A 20,420-nucleotide genomic window follows, 5' to 3' on the forward strand; every position below is an offset into this window, starting at 1 on the left:
AAAAGCCCCCCCCCCCTCCACTCCCCCTGAAGGCTATCAAAACATTGACTTGCTAGTGACAAAAGTGCATTTGATTATTTCCCAAGATGCAGTCATTTCCATGATGATTAGATATCTCGGTACTAAACCCACCACCACCCCCCCCCTCTCTCTCTCCTCTCTCTCTCTACCTCTCAGAGTTGTCCGAGTTACCCCTGGTCCGGTTAGACGTCTCCTGTAACCACATCTCCCACGTGCCCGTGTGTTACCGCCACCTGCGTCAACTCCAGACCATAGTCTTGGACAACAACCCCCTGCAGCAACCGCCTGCCCAGATCTGCTCTAAGGGGAAGTACCACATCTTCAAGTTCCTCAACATTGTGGCCTGCAAGAGGAGCCAGGAGGAGCTGGAGAGAGCCCTGAGACCTACAGGGTTTAATAGCTGGTGAGAGAGAGCCCTGAGACCTACAGGGTTTAATAGCTGGTGAGAGAGAGCCCTGAGACCTACAGGGTTTAATAGCTGGTGAGAGAGAGCCCTGAGACCTACAGGGTTTAATAGCTGGTGAGAGAGGGAGGGGAGAGAGCCCTGAGACCTACAGGGTTTAATAGCTGGTGAGAGAGGGAGGGGAGAGAGCCCTGAGACCTACAGGGTTTAATAGCTGGTGAGAGAGAGAGGGGAGAGAGCCCTGAGACCTACAGGTTTTAATAGCTGGTGAGAGAGGGAGGGGAGAGAGCCCTAAGACCTACAGGTTTAATAGCTGGTGAGAGAGGGAGGGGAGAGAGCCCTGAGACCTACAGGGTTTAATAGCTGGTGAGATTGGGGGGGGAGAGAGCCCTGAGACCTACAGGGTTTAATAGCTGGTGAGAGTGGAGAGGGAGAGTGGAGAGTTCCCTGACACCTACAGGGTTTAATAGCTGGTGAGAGAGGGAGAAGGAGGAGGAGGAGGAGATGGAGGGGAGCGAGCCCTGACACCTACAGGGTTTAATAGCTGAGGAGAGGGAGAGGGAGAGGAGGAGGAGATGGAGGGGAGCGAGCCCTGACACCTACAGGGTTTAATAGCTGGTGAAAGAGGATGGGGGGAGAGGATATAGAGTTGATCTAATAATCTTTACTTTGGTACCTTTTTTTAATGTAACAGTTAATTAATGATGAGAGGAGGGAGATAGCCGAGGAGTCACATGGAGAAGAAAACAGGTCAATAAATAATAACAGATCAGTAAGGGCTTGTTCTGCCGCTGACTACCGAGACCTACCGGCTTGTTCTGCCGCTGACTACCGAGACCTACTACCGAGACCTACCGGCTTGTTCTGCCGCTGACTACCGAGACCTACTACCGAGACCTACCGGCTTGTTCTGCCGCTGACTACCGAGACCTACTACCGAGACCTACCGGCTTGTTCAGCCGCTGACTACCGAGGCCTACTACCGAGACCTACCGGCTTGTTCAGCTGCTGACTACCGAGACCTACTACCGAGACCTACCGGTTTGTACAGCCGCTGACTACCGAGACCTACTACTACCGAGACCTACTGGCTTGTTCAGCTGCTGACTACCGAGACCTACTACTACCGAGACCTACCGGCTTGTTCTGCCGCTGACTACCGAGACCTACTACCGAGACCTACCGGTTTGTACAGCCGCTGACTACCGAGACCTACTACTACCGAGACCTACTGGCTTGTTCAGCTGCTGACTACCGAGACCTACTACCGAGACCTACCGGTTTGTACAGCCGCTGACTACCGAGACCAACCGGCTTGTACAGCTGCTGAGTCAATATAAGAAATATTAGCCTAACCCTCACCGATAGTACCGTACCTGACCCTCGCCAATAGTAAAGTACCGTACCTGACCCTCACCGATAGTAAAGTACCGTACCTGACCCTCGCCGATAGTACCGTACCTGACCCCCGCCGATAGTACCGTACCTGACCCTCGCCCATAGTAAAGTACCGTACCTGACCCTCGCCCATAGTAAAGTACCATACCTGACCCTCGCCGATAGTAAAGTACCGTACCTGACCCCCGCCAATAGTAAAGTACTGTACCTGACCCTCGCCGATAGTAAAGTACCGTACCTGACCCTCACCGATAGTACCGTACCTGACCCTCGCCCATAGTAAAGTACCTGACCCTCGCCGATAGTAAAGTACCGTACCTGACCCTCGCCGATAGTACCGTACCTGACCCTCGCCCATAGTAAAGTACCGTACCTGACCCTCACCGATAGTAAAGTACCGTACCTGACCCTCACCGATAGTACCGTACCTGACCCTCACCCATAGTAAAGTACCTGACCCTCGCCGATAGTAAAGTACTGTACCTGACCCTCGCCCATAGTAAAGTACCGTACCTGACCCTCGCCCATAGTACCGTACCTGACCCTCACCTATAGTACCGTACCTGACCCTCACCCATAGTAAAGTACCTGACCCTCGCCGATAGTAAAGTACCGTACCTGACCCTCACCCATAGTAAAGTACCGTACCTGACACTTGCCGATAGTACCGTACCTGACCCTCACCGATAGTACCGTACCTGACCCTCGCAGATAGTAAAGTACCGTACCTGACCCTCGCCGATAGTAAAGTACCGTACCTGACCCTCGCCGATAGTACCGTACCTGACCCTCGCCGATAGTACCGTACCTGACCCTCGCCGATAGTACCGTACCTGACCCTCGCCGATAGTACCGTACCTGACCCTCGCCGATAGTACCGTACCTGACCCTCGCCGATAGTACCGTACCTGACCCTCGCCCATAGTAAAGTACCGTACCTGACCCTCGCCCATAGTAAAGTACCGTACCTGACCCTCGCCGATAGTACCGTACCTGACCCCTCGCCCACAAATATAGAACATGCACCACACAGTTCCCTTTTTCCTCTTGAACATTTACTGAACAATGACATTTTTCTTCAATATTTTATTTATTGAGTATTTATGCCTCGTGCGAGAACAGTAGCTTCATGTTTTGCTTAATAACAAAAAATGTCAAACAATAAATCTGAACTGACACCTTGCGTATGCTTTTATGAACATACACTGTACAATTAGGCAGACTACCCTTACTACCCAGACTACCCAGACTACCCTTACTACCCAGACTACCCTTACTACCCAGACTACCCTTACTACCCAGACTACCCTTACTACCCAGACTACCCAGACTACCCTTACTACCCAGACTACCCTTACTACCCTTACTACCCAGACTACCCTTACTACCCAGACTACCCTTACTACCCAGACTACCCTTACTACCCAGACTACCCTTACTACCCAGACTACCCAGACTACCCTTACTACCCAGACTACCCTTACTACCCAGACTACCCAGACTACCCTTACTACCCAGACTACCCTTACTACCCAGACTACCCTTACTACCCAGACTACCCTTACTACCCAGACTACCCTTACTACCCAGACTACCCTTACTACCCAGACTACCCTTACTACCCAGACTACCCAGACTACCCTTACTACCCAGACTACCCTTACTACCCAGACTACCCTTGAATAATGTATTGAACAATTTAACTTTTTTTCTTGAGCGGCGAGGCCTTTTCATTTGAAAAGGCTTATTGATCTGTAACTATAACGTATCGAAGTACTCGTTGTCCAGTTATGAGGTTGTAATCGCCTACTTTTTTGTCTTTCGCTTGCAGCACACTGTTGAGAAACAGCAGTCCACTGTGCCAGGTTTCAGGCAGCCCTAAAGCCTAGTCTTACACTGCCATGTCAGATACAGATAACAAAAGGGAAAAACCTCACTGTATACTGTAGATGTGAATTCCACCGGTGTTATACGTTTATGGATTTGAGTTTTTAAATGCATTGGTCTGCTCTTTATTCAAACCGCACGCCACCCACGGATATAACCACGGGGACTGGGGGTTTTGAGTCAACCCACGCATCACCAGTGTGTGGAGTGTGTGTGTGTGCTGAATACTGATGTGTGTGTGTGTGTGTGTGGTTTTCATGTCTCCCGGCAGTCTGTCGGACCATGAGCTGTTCTCAGGTCAGTTTGGAGGTTTGGACTCTGGCTTCAACAGTGTGGACAGCGGCAGCAAGAGATGGTCTGGGAACGAGGTGGGACAACATAACAGTTTCATTCGGGGTGTTACTATCTTGTGTGTGTGTGTCTACCTACCTTGCGTGAAGAACAGTGGTACTACCATCTGTCGTAATGATTGCCCTAAATCAAGTAGATGTTTTTATACAGACGTCTTAAAACCCTTACGAAAGGTCAAATCTCCTTTCCGATCTGTGTCTCCAGTCTGCAGATGACTTCTCAGAGCGGTCCCTGCGTATGGCTGAGCTCACCAGAGACCAGAGGAACCTGGAGGAAGAGGTGGAGGACGACTCTTCCCTCACAGAGACCCCAGACACGGGTGAGCAGTGGGTTCTAACTAACCCCCCCCCCCCCCCCCCTCCCAGTGGACTCTAACTATTTCTGACTGGTCTCCTCTCATCAAGATTCACAGCATTGATACACCTTTCAAAACCATGACAAATTTGTTGTACAACTGAAATGTCTTCAACTGAAATGTGTCTTCCCCATTTAACCCAACCCCTCTGAATCAGAGGTGCAGGGGGCTGCCTTAATCGACATGCACGTTTTCAGCACCCTGGGAACAGTGGGTTAACTGCCTTGTTCTGGGGGCAGGACAACAGATTTGTACCTTGTCAGCTCGGGGGATTCCATCCAGCAACCTTTCGGTTACTGGCCCAACGCTCTAACCACTAGGCTACCTGCCGCCCCTCCACTCTAACCACTAGGCTACCTGCCGCCCCTCCACTCTAACCACTAGGCTACCTGCCGCCCCTCCACTCTAACCACAAGGCTACCTGCCGCCCCTCCACTCTAACCACTAGGCTACCTGCGGCCCCTCCACTCTAACCACTAGGCTACCTGCCGCCCCTCCACTCTAACCACTATGCTACCTGCTCCCTCTACGCTCTAACCACTAGGCTACCTGCCGCCCCTACGCTCTAACCACTAGGCTACCTGCCGCCCCTACGCTCTAACCACTATGCTACCTGCCGCCCCTACACTCTAACCACTAGGCTACCTGCCGCCCCTACGCTCTAACCACTAGGCTACCTGCCGCCCCTACGCTCTAACCACTAGGCTACCTGCCGCCCCTACGCTCTAACCACTAGGCTACCTGCCGCCCCTACACTCTAACCACTAGGCTACCTGCCGCCCCTACGCTCTAACCACTAGGCTACCTGCCGCCCCTACGCTCTAACCACTAGGCTACCTGCCGCCCCTACGCTCTAACCACTAGGCTACCTGCCTCCCCTACGCTCTAACCACTAGGCTACCTGCCGCCCCTACACTCTAACCACTAGGCTACCTGCCGCCCCTCCACTCTAACCACTAGGCTACCTGCCGCCCCTACGCTCTAACCACTAGGCTACCTGCCTCCCCTACGCTCTAACCACTAGGCTACCTGCCTCCCCTACGCTCTAACCACTAGGCTACCTGCCTCCCCTACGCTCTAACCACTAGGCTACCTGCCTCCCCTACGCTCTAACCACTAGGCTACCTGCCTCCCCTACGCTCTAACCACTAGGCTACCTGCCTCCCCTACGCTCTAACCACTAGGCTACCTGCCGCCCCTACGCTCTAACCACTAGGCTACCTGCCTCCCCTACGCTCTAACCACTAGGCTACCTGCCTCCCCTATGCTCTAACCACTAGGCTACCTGCCGCCCCTACACTCTAACCACTAGGCTACCTGCCGCCCCTCCACTCTAACCACTAGGCTACCTGCCGCCCCTCCACTCTAACCACTAGGCTACCTGCCGCCCCTCCACTCTAACCACTAGGCTACCTGCCGCCCCTACACTCTAACCACCAGCCTACCTGCCGCCCCTCCACTCTAACCACTAGGCTACCTGCCACCCCATAAGCACACTCACTGAGGAAAGGGACGTGTTTTTTGTAACAAAACAGGAATGTTATTTTTAGCGACAAGACGGCGCTCTGTTGTTCTAAATCTTGGTCATATCCTCAGACATTCTCTAATGTTATCTGACTGTCTGTAATCTCTCTCCTCTTTCCTCTCTCTCTCTTTTGTTTCTTGGTTTTCCCAGTGAATGGGGAGGCCAAGCGGGTGGATGTCATAGCGTCACCGAGGAGCGTCACCGAGGAGAAAGAAGACTGCAGGACGAATCGTCCCTCTCCCCCTCTCACAGCGCCCCCGCAGGTTAGGAAGACACCTTGTTATATGTGTTTTTATAAACTCTTATGAAGAGCAGATGTGTGTGTGTGTGTGTGTGTGTGTCTAACAATGACATGGTGGTGTTCTTCAGGAGAACACAGCGGAATCCTCACCACCACCCCAAACACAAGACTCTTCTAGAAGCAGGTGAGACACACACACACACACACGCGCACCACGGGATGTTGATGGCACCTTAATTGGGGAGGACAGGAGTGGAATCAGTGGAATGATATCAGCAACATCAAACACCTGGTTTCCATGGTTTCAATGGTTTCCAGGTGTTTGATGCCATTCCATTCGCTCCGTTCCGACATTTATTATGAGCTGTCCTCCCCTCACCAGCCTCCTGTGGCACACACACAGACACACACACACACAGACACACACACACAGACCATTGATACTGCACAAGGATACCTCACACTCAGCCGTGTAACCACAAGAGTGTGTGATTGTGATGCTTGTGTGTGTCAGTGCCAATGTTTTATATTCGACTGTGTTCCTGCAACAGTCTCACTGTGGATTCAGCAGTTTGACTGGCTGGCTGTGTGTGTGTGTGTGTACACAGTCTCATACACAGCAACCGCCCGTCAGTGTTTTCAGATTGAAAAGGACAGATAGTCTTTTGATCACACTCTCTCTCCCTGCCTTGTTTTACAAGGTCAGCCTCTCTCGGGGAGTGTTTGAGGGAGCTGGGAAAAGTCAACAGACTGCGGTTCCCATTACTAACACCACTGACTGACACAACCAGAGGAACACCCCCCCCCCCTTCCCCCCCCAGCCAATCGGAAACACTTGCCATCAAATATTTGCCATTTATATATATTTTTTTTATTACATTTTTGACTTCTTAAATAAATAAGTTGCAATGTATTAGTTAACCCCTCTCTATCTCAATATTACATCTTTTTTTATGACATTTTGTCAAGAGTTTTAAAATAAATCAAATGGTTTCACAGTATAATTTATTTTGTAATCTTTGGTTATAGATCAGGTTTTGACCTCCCATTCGAGTACATTTTATATATATTTAAAATATTTAAAAAATACAGTCAAGAAGTTGCAATGTCTTAACATCTCCTGTATCTCAATATAACGTATTTTTATAAAAAAATGGACAAGATTTTGAATATTTTTAAATCTGGTGTCAGACGTCCGTTCTGACGTCTGTCGGAGGTCTCCATTAATCATGCCCATCTGGTGGTTGTGTTGGCTGCAGTGGTTATGGGTTTCCCCAAACTCTGTCCTGGGGGACAGCAAGTGGTGCACGTTCTCTCTGTCTTTTTTTTTTTGTGTGCCCCTAGATCTACACAGCTGACTCAAATAATCGATGCTTGATGATGAGTTGATTATTTCACTGTGCTTCTACGCTCACCCTCTTTCTCCATATCCTTCTCTCTCTCTGTCTCTCCATATTCTTCTCTCTCTCTGTCTCTCCCTCCTCTCTCTCTCTGTCTCTCTCTCTCTCCTCTCTCTCTCTGTCTCTGTCTCTGTGTCTCCCTCCCCTCTCTCTCTCTGTGTCTCTCCCCCCCCCCCCCCGGTCCACTGTCAGTGTGGAGGTAGGAGGGGGGCCGTCACACCCGTCCCCCTCCAGTCCCACCCTGGAGGAGAGGAGGAGACCAGGTACCCTGCTCATCTGGCAGGAGAGAGAGCGAATTCATCAGCAGAGAGACAACACGGCCAGAGACAATGGGTGAGGGGGAGACAACTAGTGGGGAGGGGGAGACAGGACCCAGTAGCAGCAGACTGGTCAGAGACAACGGGTGAGGAGGGAGAGAGAGGACCCAGTAGCAGCGGGTAAGGAGGGGGAGTCAGGACCCAGTAGCAGCAGACAGGTCAGAGACAATGGGTGGGGAGGGGGAGAGAGGACCCAGTAGCAGCAGACGGGTCAGAGACAACGGGTGGGGAGGGAGAGAGAGGACCAAGTAGCAGCAGACTGGTCAGAGACAACGGGTGGGGAGGGAGAGAGAGGACCCAGTAGCAGCAGACAGGTCAGAGACAACGGGTGGGGAGGGAGAGAGAGGACCCAGTAGCAGCAGACAGGTCAGAGACAACGGGTGGGGAGGGAGAGTCAGGACCCAGTAGCAGCAGACAGGTCAGAGACAACGGGTGAGGAGGGGGAGAGAGGACCCAGTAGCAGCAGACGGGTCAGAGACAACGGGTGAGGAGGGGGAGAGAGGACCCAGTAGCAGCAGACAGGTCAGAGACAACGGGTGGGGAGGGAGAGTCAGGACCCAGTAGCAGCAGACAGGTCAGAGACAACGGGTGGGGAGGGAGAGCGAGGACCCAGTAGCAGCAGACAGGTCAGAGACAACGGGTGGGGAGGGAGAGAGAGGACCCAGTAGCAGCAGACAGGTCAGAGACAACGGGTGGGGAGGGAGAGTCAGGACCCAGTAGCAGCAGACAGGTCAGAGACAACGGGTGGGGAGGGAGAGTCAGGACCCAGTAGCAGCAGACAGGTCAGAGACAACGGGTGGGGAGGGGGGGGGGGGGAGAGAGGACCCAGTAGCAGCAGACAGGTCAGAGACAACGAGTGGGGAGGGAGAGTCAGGACCCAGTAGCAGCAGACAGGTCAGAGACAACGGGTGGGGAGGGAGAGTCAGGACCCAGTAGCAGCAGACTGGTCAGAGACAACGGGTGGGGAGGGAGAGTCAGGACCCAGTAGCAGCAGACGGGTCAGAGACAACGGGTGGGGAGGGAGAGTCAGGACCCAGTAGCAGCAGACAGGTCAGAGACAACGGGTGGGGAGGGGGAGTCAGGACCCAGTAGCAGCAGACAGGTCAGAGACAACGGGTGGGGAGGGAGAGTCAGGATCCAGTAGCAGCAGACAGGTCAGAGACAACGGGTGGGGAGGGGGAGTCAGGACCCAGTAGCAGCAGACAGGTCAGAGACAACGGGTGGGGAGGGAGAGTCAGGACCCAGTAGCAGCAGACAGGTCAGAGACAACGGGTGGGGAGGGAGAGAGAGGACCCAGTAGCAGCAGACTGGTCAGAGACAACGGGTGGGGAGGGAGAGAGAGGACCCAGTAGCAGCAGACAGGTCAGAGACAACGGGTGGGGAGGGAGAGTCAGGACCCAGTAGCAGCAGACGGGTCAGAGACAACGGGTGAGGAGGGAGAGAGAGGACCCAGTAGCAGCAGACTGGTCAGAGACAACGGGTGGGGAGGGAGAGAGAGGACCCAGTAGCAGCAGACAGGTCAGAGACAACGGGTGAGGAGGGGGAGAGAGGACCCAGTAGCAGCAGACAGGTCAGAGACAACGGGTGGGGAGGGGGAGTCAGGACCCAGTAGCAGCAGACAGGTCAGAGACAACGGGTGGGGAGGGGGAGTCAGGACCCAGTAGCAGCAGACAGGTCAGAGACAACGGGTGGGGAGGGGGAGAGAGGACCCAGTAGCAGCAGACAGGTCAGAGACAACGGGTGGGGAGGGGGAGTCAGGACCCAGTAGCAGCAGACTGGTCAGAGACAACGGGTGAGGAGGGGGAGAGAGGACCCAGTAGCAGCAGACAGGTCAGAGACAACGGGTGAGGAGGGGGAGAGAGGACCCAGTAGCAGCAGACAGGTCAGAGACAACGGGTGAGGAGGGGGAGAGAGGACCCAGTAGCAGCAGACAGGTCAGAGACAACGGGTGAGGAGGGGGAGAGAGGACCCAGTAGCAGCAGACTGGTCAGAGACAACGGGTGAGGAGGGATCCTTTCTACAAAGGAAGCTGGCTGTTAATGCTGGACACAAACCCATATACTTTAAAAAGCTGTGATCAGTGTTTTTTTTTATTTTTATTTTTTTAAACAGGACAATGAAGAGTTGGAACAACAAAATGTAACCAAATAAAATCCCACCCCAATTAAAGTTTAGTTGTTACAATAACCTTTAAAAAATATAATCTATTAAGAACCAGCTGCTAGTCAACTTGTGTGTGGTGAAGGACTTACGGTGTGAATATTTCCCTATTTCAAACGTGGAACGAAATGGCAGTTGTAAGACAACTTAATATGGAAACAACCACCTTTCCATTTCATATCTGATTTCTAAACATCTCCTTCCAGTTTACTGAAGATTACAACGGCCAAAACAGGAAGTAATGTGGCGACGCTGTCACAGACAGGAAGTAGCTCGAGGTAAGAGACCTTAAATCTTACACGAACCAAACTAGTCCGGGGAGAGAAAAGAGAAAGAGAGAACGCTTTCCCTGCCTGAATTGAAGCATGCGACATGTGCATTTAGACAGGCAGCCCAATTCTGATTTTTTTTTTTTGTTCCAGCAGTTGGTCTTTGGACCAATCACATCAGATATTTTCACATCAGATATTTTTCAGAGCTGATCTGATTGGTCAAAAGACCAATTAGTTGGTAAAAGATCAGAATTGGTCTGTCTGTCTAAGCGCCGGCCTAGTTCTTTTGTCAAAGCTCCTGTTCTGTTTATTAGTAGCAGATGCATGAGCAACCGTGCCTGATTTGTGGTTTGGGTATTTTCTTTCTGAACGTGCTCTGTCTCCCCCTAGTGGTAGCTCACCAGAGAACAACCACTCCCAGAACGGGCTCAGACAACGATGTGCGGTCAGTCTTTCATGAAGCTCTTTACACTTTCATCTCTCTTGTAATATATATATTTTTTTACTTCAATTTTGTCATGATGGGAATTGTTACTATTTAGTATCAGCAGTATAATTCATAACCTGGTCCCAGGTCGGTCGTCGTCTCCTCCTAAATCCCAGTCCCAGGTCGGTCGTCGTCTCCTCCTATAGCCCAGTCCCAGGTCGTCTCCTCCTATAGCCCAGTCCCAGGTCGTCGTCTCCTCCTATAGCCCAGTCCCAGGTCGTCGTCTCCTCCTATAGCCCAGTCCCAGGTCGGCCGTCTCCTCCTATAGCCCAGTCCCAGGTCGGCCGTCTCCTCCTATAGCCCAGTCCCAGGTCGGCCGTCGTCTCCTCCTATAGCCCAGTCCCAGGTCGTCTCCTCCTATAGCCCAGTCCCAGGTCGTCGTCTCCTCCTATAGCCCAGTCCCAGGTCGGCCGTCTCCTCCTATAGCCCAGTCCCAGGTCGTCGTCTCCTCCTATAGCCCAGTCCCAGGTCGGCCGTCGTCTCCTCCTATAGCCCAGTCCCAGGTCGGCCGTCGTCTCCTCCTATAGCCCAGTCCCAGGTCGGCCGTCGTCTCCTCCTATAGCCCGGTCCCAGGTCAGCCGTCGTCTCCTCCTATAGCCCAGTCCCAGGTCGGCCGTCGTCTCCTCCTATAGCCCAGTCCCAGGTCGGCCGTCGTCTCCTCTTATAGCCCAGTCCCAGGTCGGCCGTCGTCTCCTCCTATAGCCCAGTCCCAGGTCGGCCGTCGTCTCCTCCTATAGCCCAGTCCCAGGTCGGCCGTCGTCTCCTCCTATAGCCCAGTCCCAGGTCGGCCGTCGTCTCCTCCTATAGCCCAGTCCCAGGTCGGCCGTCGTCTCCTCCTATAGCCCGGTCCCAGGTCGTCGGGTGTCGTCTCCTCCTATAGCCCGGTCCCAGGTCGTCGGGTGTCGTCTCCTCCTATAGCCCGGTCCCAGGTCGTCGGGTGTCGTCTCCTCCTATAGCCCGGTCCCAGGTCGTCAGGTGTCGTCTCCTCCTATAGCCCGGTCCCAGGTCGTCGGGTGTCGTCTCCTCCTATAGCCCGGTCCCAGGTCGTCGGGTGTCGTCTCCTCCTATAGCCCGGTCCCAGTTCGTCGGGTGTCGTCTCCTCCTATAGCCCGGTCCCAGATCGTCGGGTGTCGTCTCCTCCTATAGCCCGGTCCCAGGTCGTCGGGTGTCGTCTCCTCCTATAGCCCGGTCCCAGGTCGTCGGGTGTCGTCTCCTCCTATAGCCCGGTCCCAGGTCGTCGGGTGTCGTCTCCTCCTATAGCCCGGTCCCAGGTCGTCGGGTGTCGTCTCCTCCTATAGCTCGGTCCCAGGTCGTCGGGTGTCGTCTCCTCCTATAGCCCGGTCCCAGGTCGTCGGGTGTCGTCTCCTCCTATAGCCCGGTCCCAGGTCGTCGGGTGTCGTCTCCTCCTATAGCTCGGTCCCAGGTACGCCGTCAACTCCTCCTATAGCCCGGTCCCAGGTCGGCTCCTCCTCCTATAGCCCGGTCCCAGGTCGTCGTCTCCTCCTATAGCCCGGTCCCAGGTCGGCTCCTCCTCCTATAGCCCGGTCCCAGGTCGTCGTCTCCTCCTATTGCCCGGTCCCAGGTCGTCGGCCGTCGTCTCCTCCTATAGCCCGGTCCCAGGTCGTCGGCCGTCGTCTCGTCCTATAGCCCGGTCCCAGGTCGTCGGCCGTCGTCTCCTCGTATAGCCCGGTCCCAGGTCGTCGGCCGTCGTCTCCTCGTATAGCCCGGTCCCAGGTCGTCGGCCGTCGTCTCCTCCTATAGCCCGGTCCCAGGTCGTTGTCTCCTCCTATAGCCCGGTCCCAGGTCGGCGTCTCCTCCTATAGCCCGGTCCCAGGTCGGCGTCTCCTCCTATAGCCCGGTCCCAGGTCGGCGTCTCCTCCTATAGCCCGGTCCCAGGTCGTCGGCTCCTCCTATAGCCCGGTCCCAGGTCGTCGTCTCCTCCTATAGCCCGGTCCCAGGTCGTCGGCCGTCGTCTCCTCCTATAGCCCGGTCCCAGTTCGTCGGCCGTCGTCTCCTCCTATAGCCCGGTCCCAGGTCGTCGGCCGTCGTCTCCTCCTATAGCCCGGTCCCAGGTCGTCGGCCGTCGTCTCCTCCTATAGCCCGGTCCCAGGTCGTCGGCCGTCGTCTCCTCCTATAGCCCGGTCCCAGGTCGTCGGCCGTCGTCTCCTCCTATAGCCCGGTCCCAGGTCGGCCGTCGTCTCCTCCTATAGCCCGGTCCCAGGTCGGCCGTCGTCTCCTCCTATAGCCCGGTCCCAGGTCGGCCGTCGTCTCCTCCTATAGCCCGGTCCCAGGTCGGCCGTCGTCTCCTCCTATAGCCCGGTCCCAGGTCGGCCGTCGTCTCCTCCTATAGCCCGGTCCCACGTCGGCCGTCGTCTCCTCCTATAGCCCGGTCCCAGGTCGGCCGTCGTCTCCTCCTATAGCCCAGTCCCAGGTCGTCTCCTTCTATAGCCCGGTCCCAGGTCGGCCGTCGTCTCCTCCTATAGCCCAGTCCCAGGTCGTCTCCTCCTATAGCCCGGTCCCAGTTCGGCCGTCGTCTCCTCCTATAGCCCGGTCCCAGGTCGTCGGGTGTCGGCCCCTCCTATAGCCCGGTCCCAGGTTCACCGTCGTCTCCTCCTATGGCCCGGTCCCAGGTCGTCGGGTGTCGTCTCCTCCTATAGCCCGGTCCCAGGTCGTCGGGTGTCGTCTCCTCCTATAGCCCGGTCCCAGGTCGTCGGGTGTCGTCTCCTCCTATAGCCCGGTCCCAGGTCGTCGGGTGTCGTCTCCTCCTATAGCCCGGTCCCAGGTCGTCGGGTGTCGTCTCCTCCTATAGCCCGGTCCCAGGTCGTCGGGTGTCGTCTCCTCCTATAGCCCGGTCCCAGGTCGTCGGGTGTCGTCTCCTCCTATAGCCCGGTCCCAGGTCGTCGGGTGTCGTCTCCTCCTATAGCCCGGTCCCAGGTCGTCGGGTGTCGTCTCCTCCTATAGCTCGGTCCCAGGTACGCCGTCGTCTCCTCCTATAGCCCGGTCCCAGGTCGGCTCCTCCTCCTATAGCCCGGTCCCAGGTCGTCGTCTCCTCCTATAGCCCGGTCCCAGGTCGTCGGCCGTCGTCTCCTCCTATAGCCCGGTCCCAGGTCGTAGCCCGGTCCCAGGTCGTCGGCCGTCGTCGCCTCCTATAGCCCGGTCCCAGGTCGTCGGCCCCTCCTCCTATAGCCCGGTCCCAGGTCGTCTCCTCCTATAGCCCGGTCCCAGGTCACCCAGGCTGTATAATCCACACCTGATGTAAATCATGTAATTGCCTCACTTCCCCTTCAACAGAGTGCAGATCAGATGTCACTGTCTCAAACAGCACCTGTTCAGCGCTCTGTTAGCCGATCAGGTACACGCCAATACAGTTCACCTGCAATCTCCTATCTCCTAGTACAGACAACGCCAATGTTAGTTAACACAACGTGTGTGTGTGTGTGTTTATCAGACGTTCCGTCGTCTCCCAAGGCGTCGTCCCCTCCAGGCCTGAGTCAGAAACCCAACAGTTTCCTGTTCCGCACCTCGTCCCGCTGCAGCGTCAAGAGTCAGTTCTCCATCTCAGGCTCCACACAGAGTCTGGTGGAGGCAGGCCGCTCTGAGTCTCGCTCCGTGTTGAGGCCAGATGTAGTACAGCTACGTAAGGTACTGTTTACCTCCTACCTTACCTCTTCTTTCTCTTTAATGCCTCTCCACTTATACTCTATCAATTCAAGTGGCTTTTTTTTTTTTTTTTGCATGGAAAATATATGTTAACATTGCTAAAGTATGTGAAATAGATGTATTTTTGTTTACATGCGTTAAACATTACAATCACAAAAGTTCCGAAAGAATAAAGACATTTCAAATGTTATAAGTCTATATACAGTGTTGTGATGATAAAATAAATAAATAAACATAAATATAGGTTGTATTTATTTATCCCCCTCCATCTCTGTATCTCTCTCTGATCCCCCCCTGTCCATCTCTGTATCTCTCTCTGATCCCCCCCCCCCTGTCCATCTCTGTATCTCTCTCTGATCCCCCCCCTGTCTATCTCTGTATCTCTCTCTGATCCCCCCCTGTCCATCTCTGTATCTCTCTCTGATCCCCCCCCCTGTCCATCTCTGTATCTCTCTCTGATCCCCCCCCTGTCTATCTCTGTATCTCTCTCTGATCCCCCCCCCCTGTCCATCTCTGTATCTCTCTCTGACCCCCCCCCCCCCTGTCCATCTCTGTATTTCTCTCTCTCTGATCCCCCCCCCTGTCCATCTCTGTATCTCTCTCTGTCCCCCCCTCCATCTCTGTATCTCTCTCTGACCCCCCCCCCCCCCCCTGTCAATCTCTGTATCTCTCTCTCTCTGTCCCCCCTCCATCTCTGTATCTCTCTCTCTCTGATCCCCCCCTCCATCTCTGTATCTCTCTCTCTGCCCCCCCCCCCCCTCCCGGTCCATCTCTGTCAGACTCTGGAGTCGAGGTTAAAGACCGTCCTGCCAGAGGATCTAGGTGAGGCGCTGTCCAATGGAACGGTCCTCTGCCAGCTGGCCAATCACGTGCGGCCTCGCGCTGTGTCCATCATCCACATTCCCTCCCCAGCAGTGGTAAGTCAATTCCATACATTTACTGTACAATTCTACTCAGTCTAGGATCAATAAATAGACTGGGACTTGATTTGATCAAAACAAGTTAATAAATATGGTATTTGTTGTGATGATGTGTCTGTCTGTGTTAACTCATCCGGTGTCTGTGTAGTTGACTCTGTCTGTGTAGTTGACTCTGTCGGTGTCTGTGACTGTGTGTCTGTGTAGTTGACTCATCCGGTGTCTGTGTAGTTGACTCTGCCTGTGTCTGTGTAGTTGACTCATCCGGTGTCTGTGTAGTTGACTCATCCGGTGTCTGTGTAGTTGACTCTGTCTGTGTAGTTGACTCTGTCTGTGTAGTTGACTCTGTCTGTGTAGTTGACTCTGTCTGTGTAGTTGACTCTGTCTGTGTAGTTGACTCTGTCTGTGTAGTTGACTCTGTCTGTGTAGTTGACTCTGTCTGTGTAGTTGACTCTGTCTGTGTAGTTGACTCTGCCTGTGTAGTTGACTCTGCCTGTGTCTGTGTAGTTGACTCTGCCTGTGTCTGTGTAGTTGACTCTGCCTGTGTCTGTGTAGTTGACTCTGCCTGTGTAGTTGACTCTGCATGTGTCGTTGACTCTACCTGTGTCTGTGTCGTTGACTCTGCCTGTGTCTGTGTAGTTGACTCTGCCTGTGTCTGTGTAGTTGACTCTGCCTGTGTCTTTGTTGTTGACTCTGCCTGTGTCTGTGTAGTTGACTCTGCCTGTGTCTGTGTAGTTGACTCTGCCTGTGTCTGTGTAGTTGACTCTGCCTGTGTCTGTGTAGTTGACTCTGCCTGTGACTGTGTGTCTGTGTAGTTGCCTGTGACTGTGTGTCTGTGTAGTTGACTCTGCCTGTTTCTGTGTAGTTGACTCTGCCTGTGTCTGTGTAGTTGACTCTGCCGGTGTCTGTGTAGTTGACTCTGTCTGTGTAGTTGACTCTGCCTCTGTCTGTGTAGTTGACTCTGCCTCTGTCTGTGTAGTTGACTCTGCCTGTGTCTGTGTAGTTGACTCTGCCTGTGTCTGTGTAGTTGACTCTGCCTGTGTCTGTGTAGTTGACTCTGCCTGTGTCTGTGTAGTTGACTCTGCCTGTGTCTGTGTAGTTGACTGCCTGTGTCTGTGTAGTTGACTCTGCCTGTGTCTGTGTAGTTGACTCTGCCTGTGTCTGTGTCGTTGACTCTGCCTGTGTCTGTGTAGTTGACTCTGCCTGTGTCTGTGTCGTTGACTCTGCCGGTGTCTGTGACTGTGTGTCTGTAGTTGACTCTGCCTGATGTTCGGTCTCTCTGTCTCTTCAGCCAAAGCTGAGCTCGGCCAAGTGTCGTCTCAACGTGGAGAACTTCATCTCAGCCTGTCGTAGGCTGGGGGTCCCTGAGGTAAGGACTCGTTCCTTTCCCTCCTTTTTGTTCTCTCCATGGTTCATCACGTGTCATGGTGTCTCCTTGGTCACGTATGTTAGTATGTCTCTCAGCGCTGAGATGATCCAGTTACAAACTGTGTTTTGTTAGCTACTTGTTGCTTTGTCCTTCTGTGCTTGAAGCTAATTATGTTTGCCTTTGTCTCTCTGTTATGTCATCTTCATCTCTCTCTCTGTTTTCTGTCATCTTCCTCTCTCTGACATCTTCCATTCATCTCCTTTCCAACCCGATCTTCCTCTCTCTCTCTCTCTATCAGACGGAGGTGTGTGTGTTGTCTGATGTGTATCTCTGTAAGCTGCCTGCTGTGCTGCGCTGTGTGGAGGCCCTGGTGAAATGTGAGGTAGAGGGGGACAGCCCCTACAGCCCCTACTCCTCACTGCTCTCAGAGGGCTTCTTGGTCTTCTACAGCCTGGTCATGATCCTGCTGTACACAATGTACTACCACCTGGTCTCATAGATACTGAGCACTCTGTTCTACACTACTACCACCTGGTCTCATAGATACTGTGTGTGTGTGTGTGTGTGTGTGTGTGTGAGAGAGAGAGAGCTCTCGGACTGATGTGAATTTGACCACCTAATGCGAACATTCACAGACAACCTGGACTTAAATAATCCACCATGATTTCATAAACACACACACACACACACACACACACACACACACACACACACACACACACACACACAGCTGTCCTGGCATGAGGTATGCAGAGTGAGAGACGAGCCTCACAACACAGGAAGGACTGTCAGCTGCCCCCTCCAGCCTCACAGCTGCTGTCAAAGACGTACCCAACGTGACAACAGTACACACACACACACACACACACACACACACACACACACACACACACACACACACACGGCCACAGCAGAACACACAGTGTGTACGTACAACAGCTGGTGTGGTTGAGCACAACATGGAACCATGTGATTCATAAAACAACCACTGAAATCATGTCCTTTAAAGTTGAGAGATTGGCTCTGGCCCATATTGACGTCGTCTGACATACCCTTTAGATAAGAGGGCCCTTTTGAACATCACAACCTCTGTGAATAATTAGCAGAGAAATACATTTTAGTTAAACTGTTAGTCACATTTCTATTTTTAAAGGGCTTCCCTACATGACTGCTGTTTCCCCTCTAATGCACAGCATGTCTCTGTCTCTGTCTGACGATGTCTCTGTCTCTCTGTCTGACGATGTCTCTGTCTCTCTGTCTGACGATGTCTCTGTCTCTCTGTCTCTGACGATGTCCTGTCTTCAGTGAGGGAAAACGCCCTGTACTCAGAGAATTGGGAACACACGTTGTAACCTTTTGAGGAGATTACAAAACAGGAAAGGACAACGTTTATCAAATAAAATAAGAGGACATTTTGTGACCTAGACTCCCAACATTTTGCTGAAAGGATTAAGACATTATTCTCATGGAAGCCATTTTGGGGGGGAAATGAGACCAATCATTGGTGCCTGTTATATCTGCCAGTAAGAGTACTCACTGACCAACGCCTTCCACTGGTTTCTGCCTGCCATGTCTGACCGTGACCACCAGGGAGCGGTGTTGCTACACACTACATTACACCGACTGCTATCCCCGATGCTTTTTTTTAAAACCTGATGGTACAGAAACATTTCCAAGCTTGTAATGATTTATTTTACTTATTTTTGTTGTTTGTTTGGTCACCGGCTTAACATGCTTCATGTTTGTAAAAATGTAAACAACTAATTAAATTATTTTTGTCTTATTTATATATTTTTTTTAAATGTGTTTTTTATTTTCTGTTTGTTGCAGTGCTTGGGGGAAAGAGCATTGGCCTCATAGATAAAAGCTAACTGAAATCAATTGGTTTAATTCGCTTCCTGATTGAGTCAGATTACTGGTTGTAGCCTTGTTCAATGTTCAATGGGACCACTTCTCCAAAGCTCGCACGAATAAACATTTAGATAAAGGTAATGGTTAGCTTCGATCAGTCAGATAATTAACTTAAGTCTGAATTAACTGTCATGTGATCTGCTCTTTCCAGTTTAGGCACTACATTTCCCATCAGCCCTATCGTGTACAATGTTGCTCTGGGTACTCTTGGGAAGCTGTGTTTTTTGTTGTTGTTGTTGTTGTTGTGTGCATTGTTGAGGCCTGCGCTTTCTCCAGCGTAAGGCTGTGTCATAGCTCACTGAGTGCTCCGTGAAAACTCTGTGATATCCCAGCTAATAGAGCTCGTCAGCTTGTGGTCTGGTTCGTTTAGCCTTTTTCAATGGGCAAAATGAATGGGGAAGGAAAAAGGGGGTTATAACATGAAAGGTTGACGCAGGCTTATGAGAGAAATGTCATGTTAACTAACTGATATTATGAAGCCGTTTATCTGCCGTTTTTGTTTTTACTCCGTAAATCTAAATTCACAAAGCGACGTTAGCCGATGAAGGTTCTCTCGTAGAACAAGGCCTGCGTGTTTATTTTATTTTTTTACCTCAGACCTTATTTTCGGCAGTTATCCAAAAACGCCATTTTGTTTTCCCACATAGACTTTGATTTAGTGCCGACAAAAAGACACCATCAAAAATACCGAGGTGTAATACAATTTACACACACACACACACACACACACACACTGTAAATAGGAAACATTTCACCTTGTATTTGAGGTGTGTCATCCTAATACTGTAATCAGGACTTGTTCATAGGACGGTGGCGTGTGCATATTGATGGAGCTTAGAGTCACCTTGCATGAAGTAGGCAAGAAGAGCGGCCATTTTGGTGGTTCCCAACTCCTCATCCTTCTACTACCGTGTCCCTAAGGGATATGTTGGAAATGTCTATTTCCTCTCTTTTGTCTGTTACATCATTTTTTGGGGGGGGCGCATAACCACAGTCAGTCGTTGTTGGAAATTGCATTTGCGATTTAATGTTTCAACCAAAATGAGTTTTATAAAAATAAAAATTAAAAATTAAAAAGGTGGAACCATCATATTCACTGGTTTAGAAATGAATTCTATTCTTTAAAATGTTAACTGAACAGAAATACTGTTGTATTTTGTAATATTTATATCATACCTATGTATTTAAATGAGTTTATATAAAATCTATAGTTTTTCTCCTCTGTCATGAAATTATTAAATAAGGAATTTAACCATTTCCGGTGTCATCGTCTGCTTTTCAAGTTGTCTGCTTTGTTTTTTCGTTTTTGTAACTTGTATTCCTACCGTCAAGCTTCTGTTGCGTTCTGCCCCTGCGCTTCATACTCTGCTCTGCCCTGTGGATACCAGGTTTACTACTGTCATTTGTGTGCTGCCCTCTAAGTGGAGAAGGTATGTTTTCTGCAGCAGCTCACAGAACAGAGGTAATGATTGCTCCCTCGCTGCATGTTTGGACTGGGGTTAGTAGAGGAGGATAAATTACAGGGCTCTCAAGTCTTTCCTCCATTCCTTGTCCCCTTCTCCTCTCGATTCCTTGTCCCCTTCTCCTCTCGATTCCTTGTCCCCTTCTCCTCTCGATTCCTTGTCCCCTTCTCCTCTCGATTCCTTGTCCCCCCTCTCCTCTCGATTCCTTGTCCCCCTCTCCTCTCGATTCCTTGTCCCCTTCTCCTCTCGATTCCTTGTCCCCCTCTCCTCTCGATTCCTTGTC

At 52.1% G+C, this 20,420-nt stretch overlaps 1 protein-coding gene across 2 annotated transcripts in view; it reads left to right on the forward strand.

Annotated features, from left to right (window-relative positions):
- lrch4 (leucine-rich repeats and calponin homology (CH) domain containing 4) overlaps positions 1 to 20,420 on the forward strand; it is a 56,769-nt gene that overhangs the window by 35,120 nt on the left and 1,229 nt on the right. The window contains exons 5-17 of one of the 2 annotated variants that reach the window (XM_036958279.1): positions 178 to 424; positions 3,981 to 4,077; positions 4,265 to 4,379; positions 6,091 to 6,203; positions 6,310 to 6,365; positions 7,774 to 7,914; positions 10,265 to 10,336; positions 10,721 to 10,775; positions 14,109 to 14,169; positions 14,266 to 14,459; positions 15,257 to 15,394; positions 16,686 to 16,763; positions 17,062 to 18,755. In XM_036958279.1, the coding sequence (XP_036814174.1) occupies positions 178 to 424; positions 3,981 to 4,077; positions 4,265 to 4,379; positions 6,091 to 6,203; positions 6,310 to 6,365; positions 7,774 to 7,914; positions 10,265 to 10,336; positions 10,721 to 10,775; positions 14,109 to 14,169; positions 14,266 to 14,459; positions 15,257 to 15,394; positions 16,686 to 16,763; positions 17,062 to 17,262 (1,568 nt within the window). In that variant the 3' untranslated portion in view covers positions 17,263 to 18,755. Of the gene's footprint in view, positions 1 to 177; positions 425 to 3,980; positions 4,078 to 4,264; positions 4,380 to 6,090; positions 6,204 to 6,309; positions 6,366 to 7,773; positions 7,915 to 10,264; positions 10,337 to 10,720; positions 10,776 to 14,108; positions 14,170 to 14,265; positions 14,460 to 15,256; positions 15,395 to 16,685; positions 16,764 to 17,061; positions 18,756 to 20,420 lie in introns of those variants that run through there. The other variant, XM_036958280.1, reaches the window with a different exon arrangement.

This window comes from Oncorhynchus mykiss, chromosome 21 (assembly GCF_013265735.2).
Source record: "Oncorhynchus mykiss isolate Arlee chromosome 21, USDA_OmykA_1.1, whole genome shotgun sequence".
In the NCBI taxonomy this organism is placed as follows: Eukaryota; Metazoa; Chordata; class Actinopteri; order Salmoniformes; family Salmonidae; genus Oncorhynchus; species Oncorhynchus mykiss.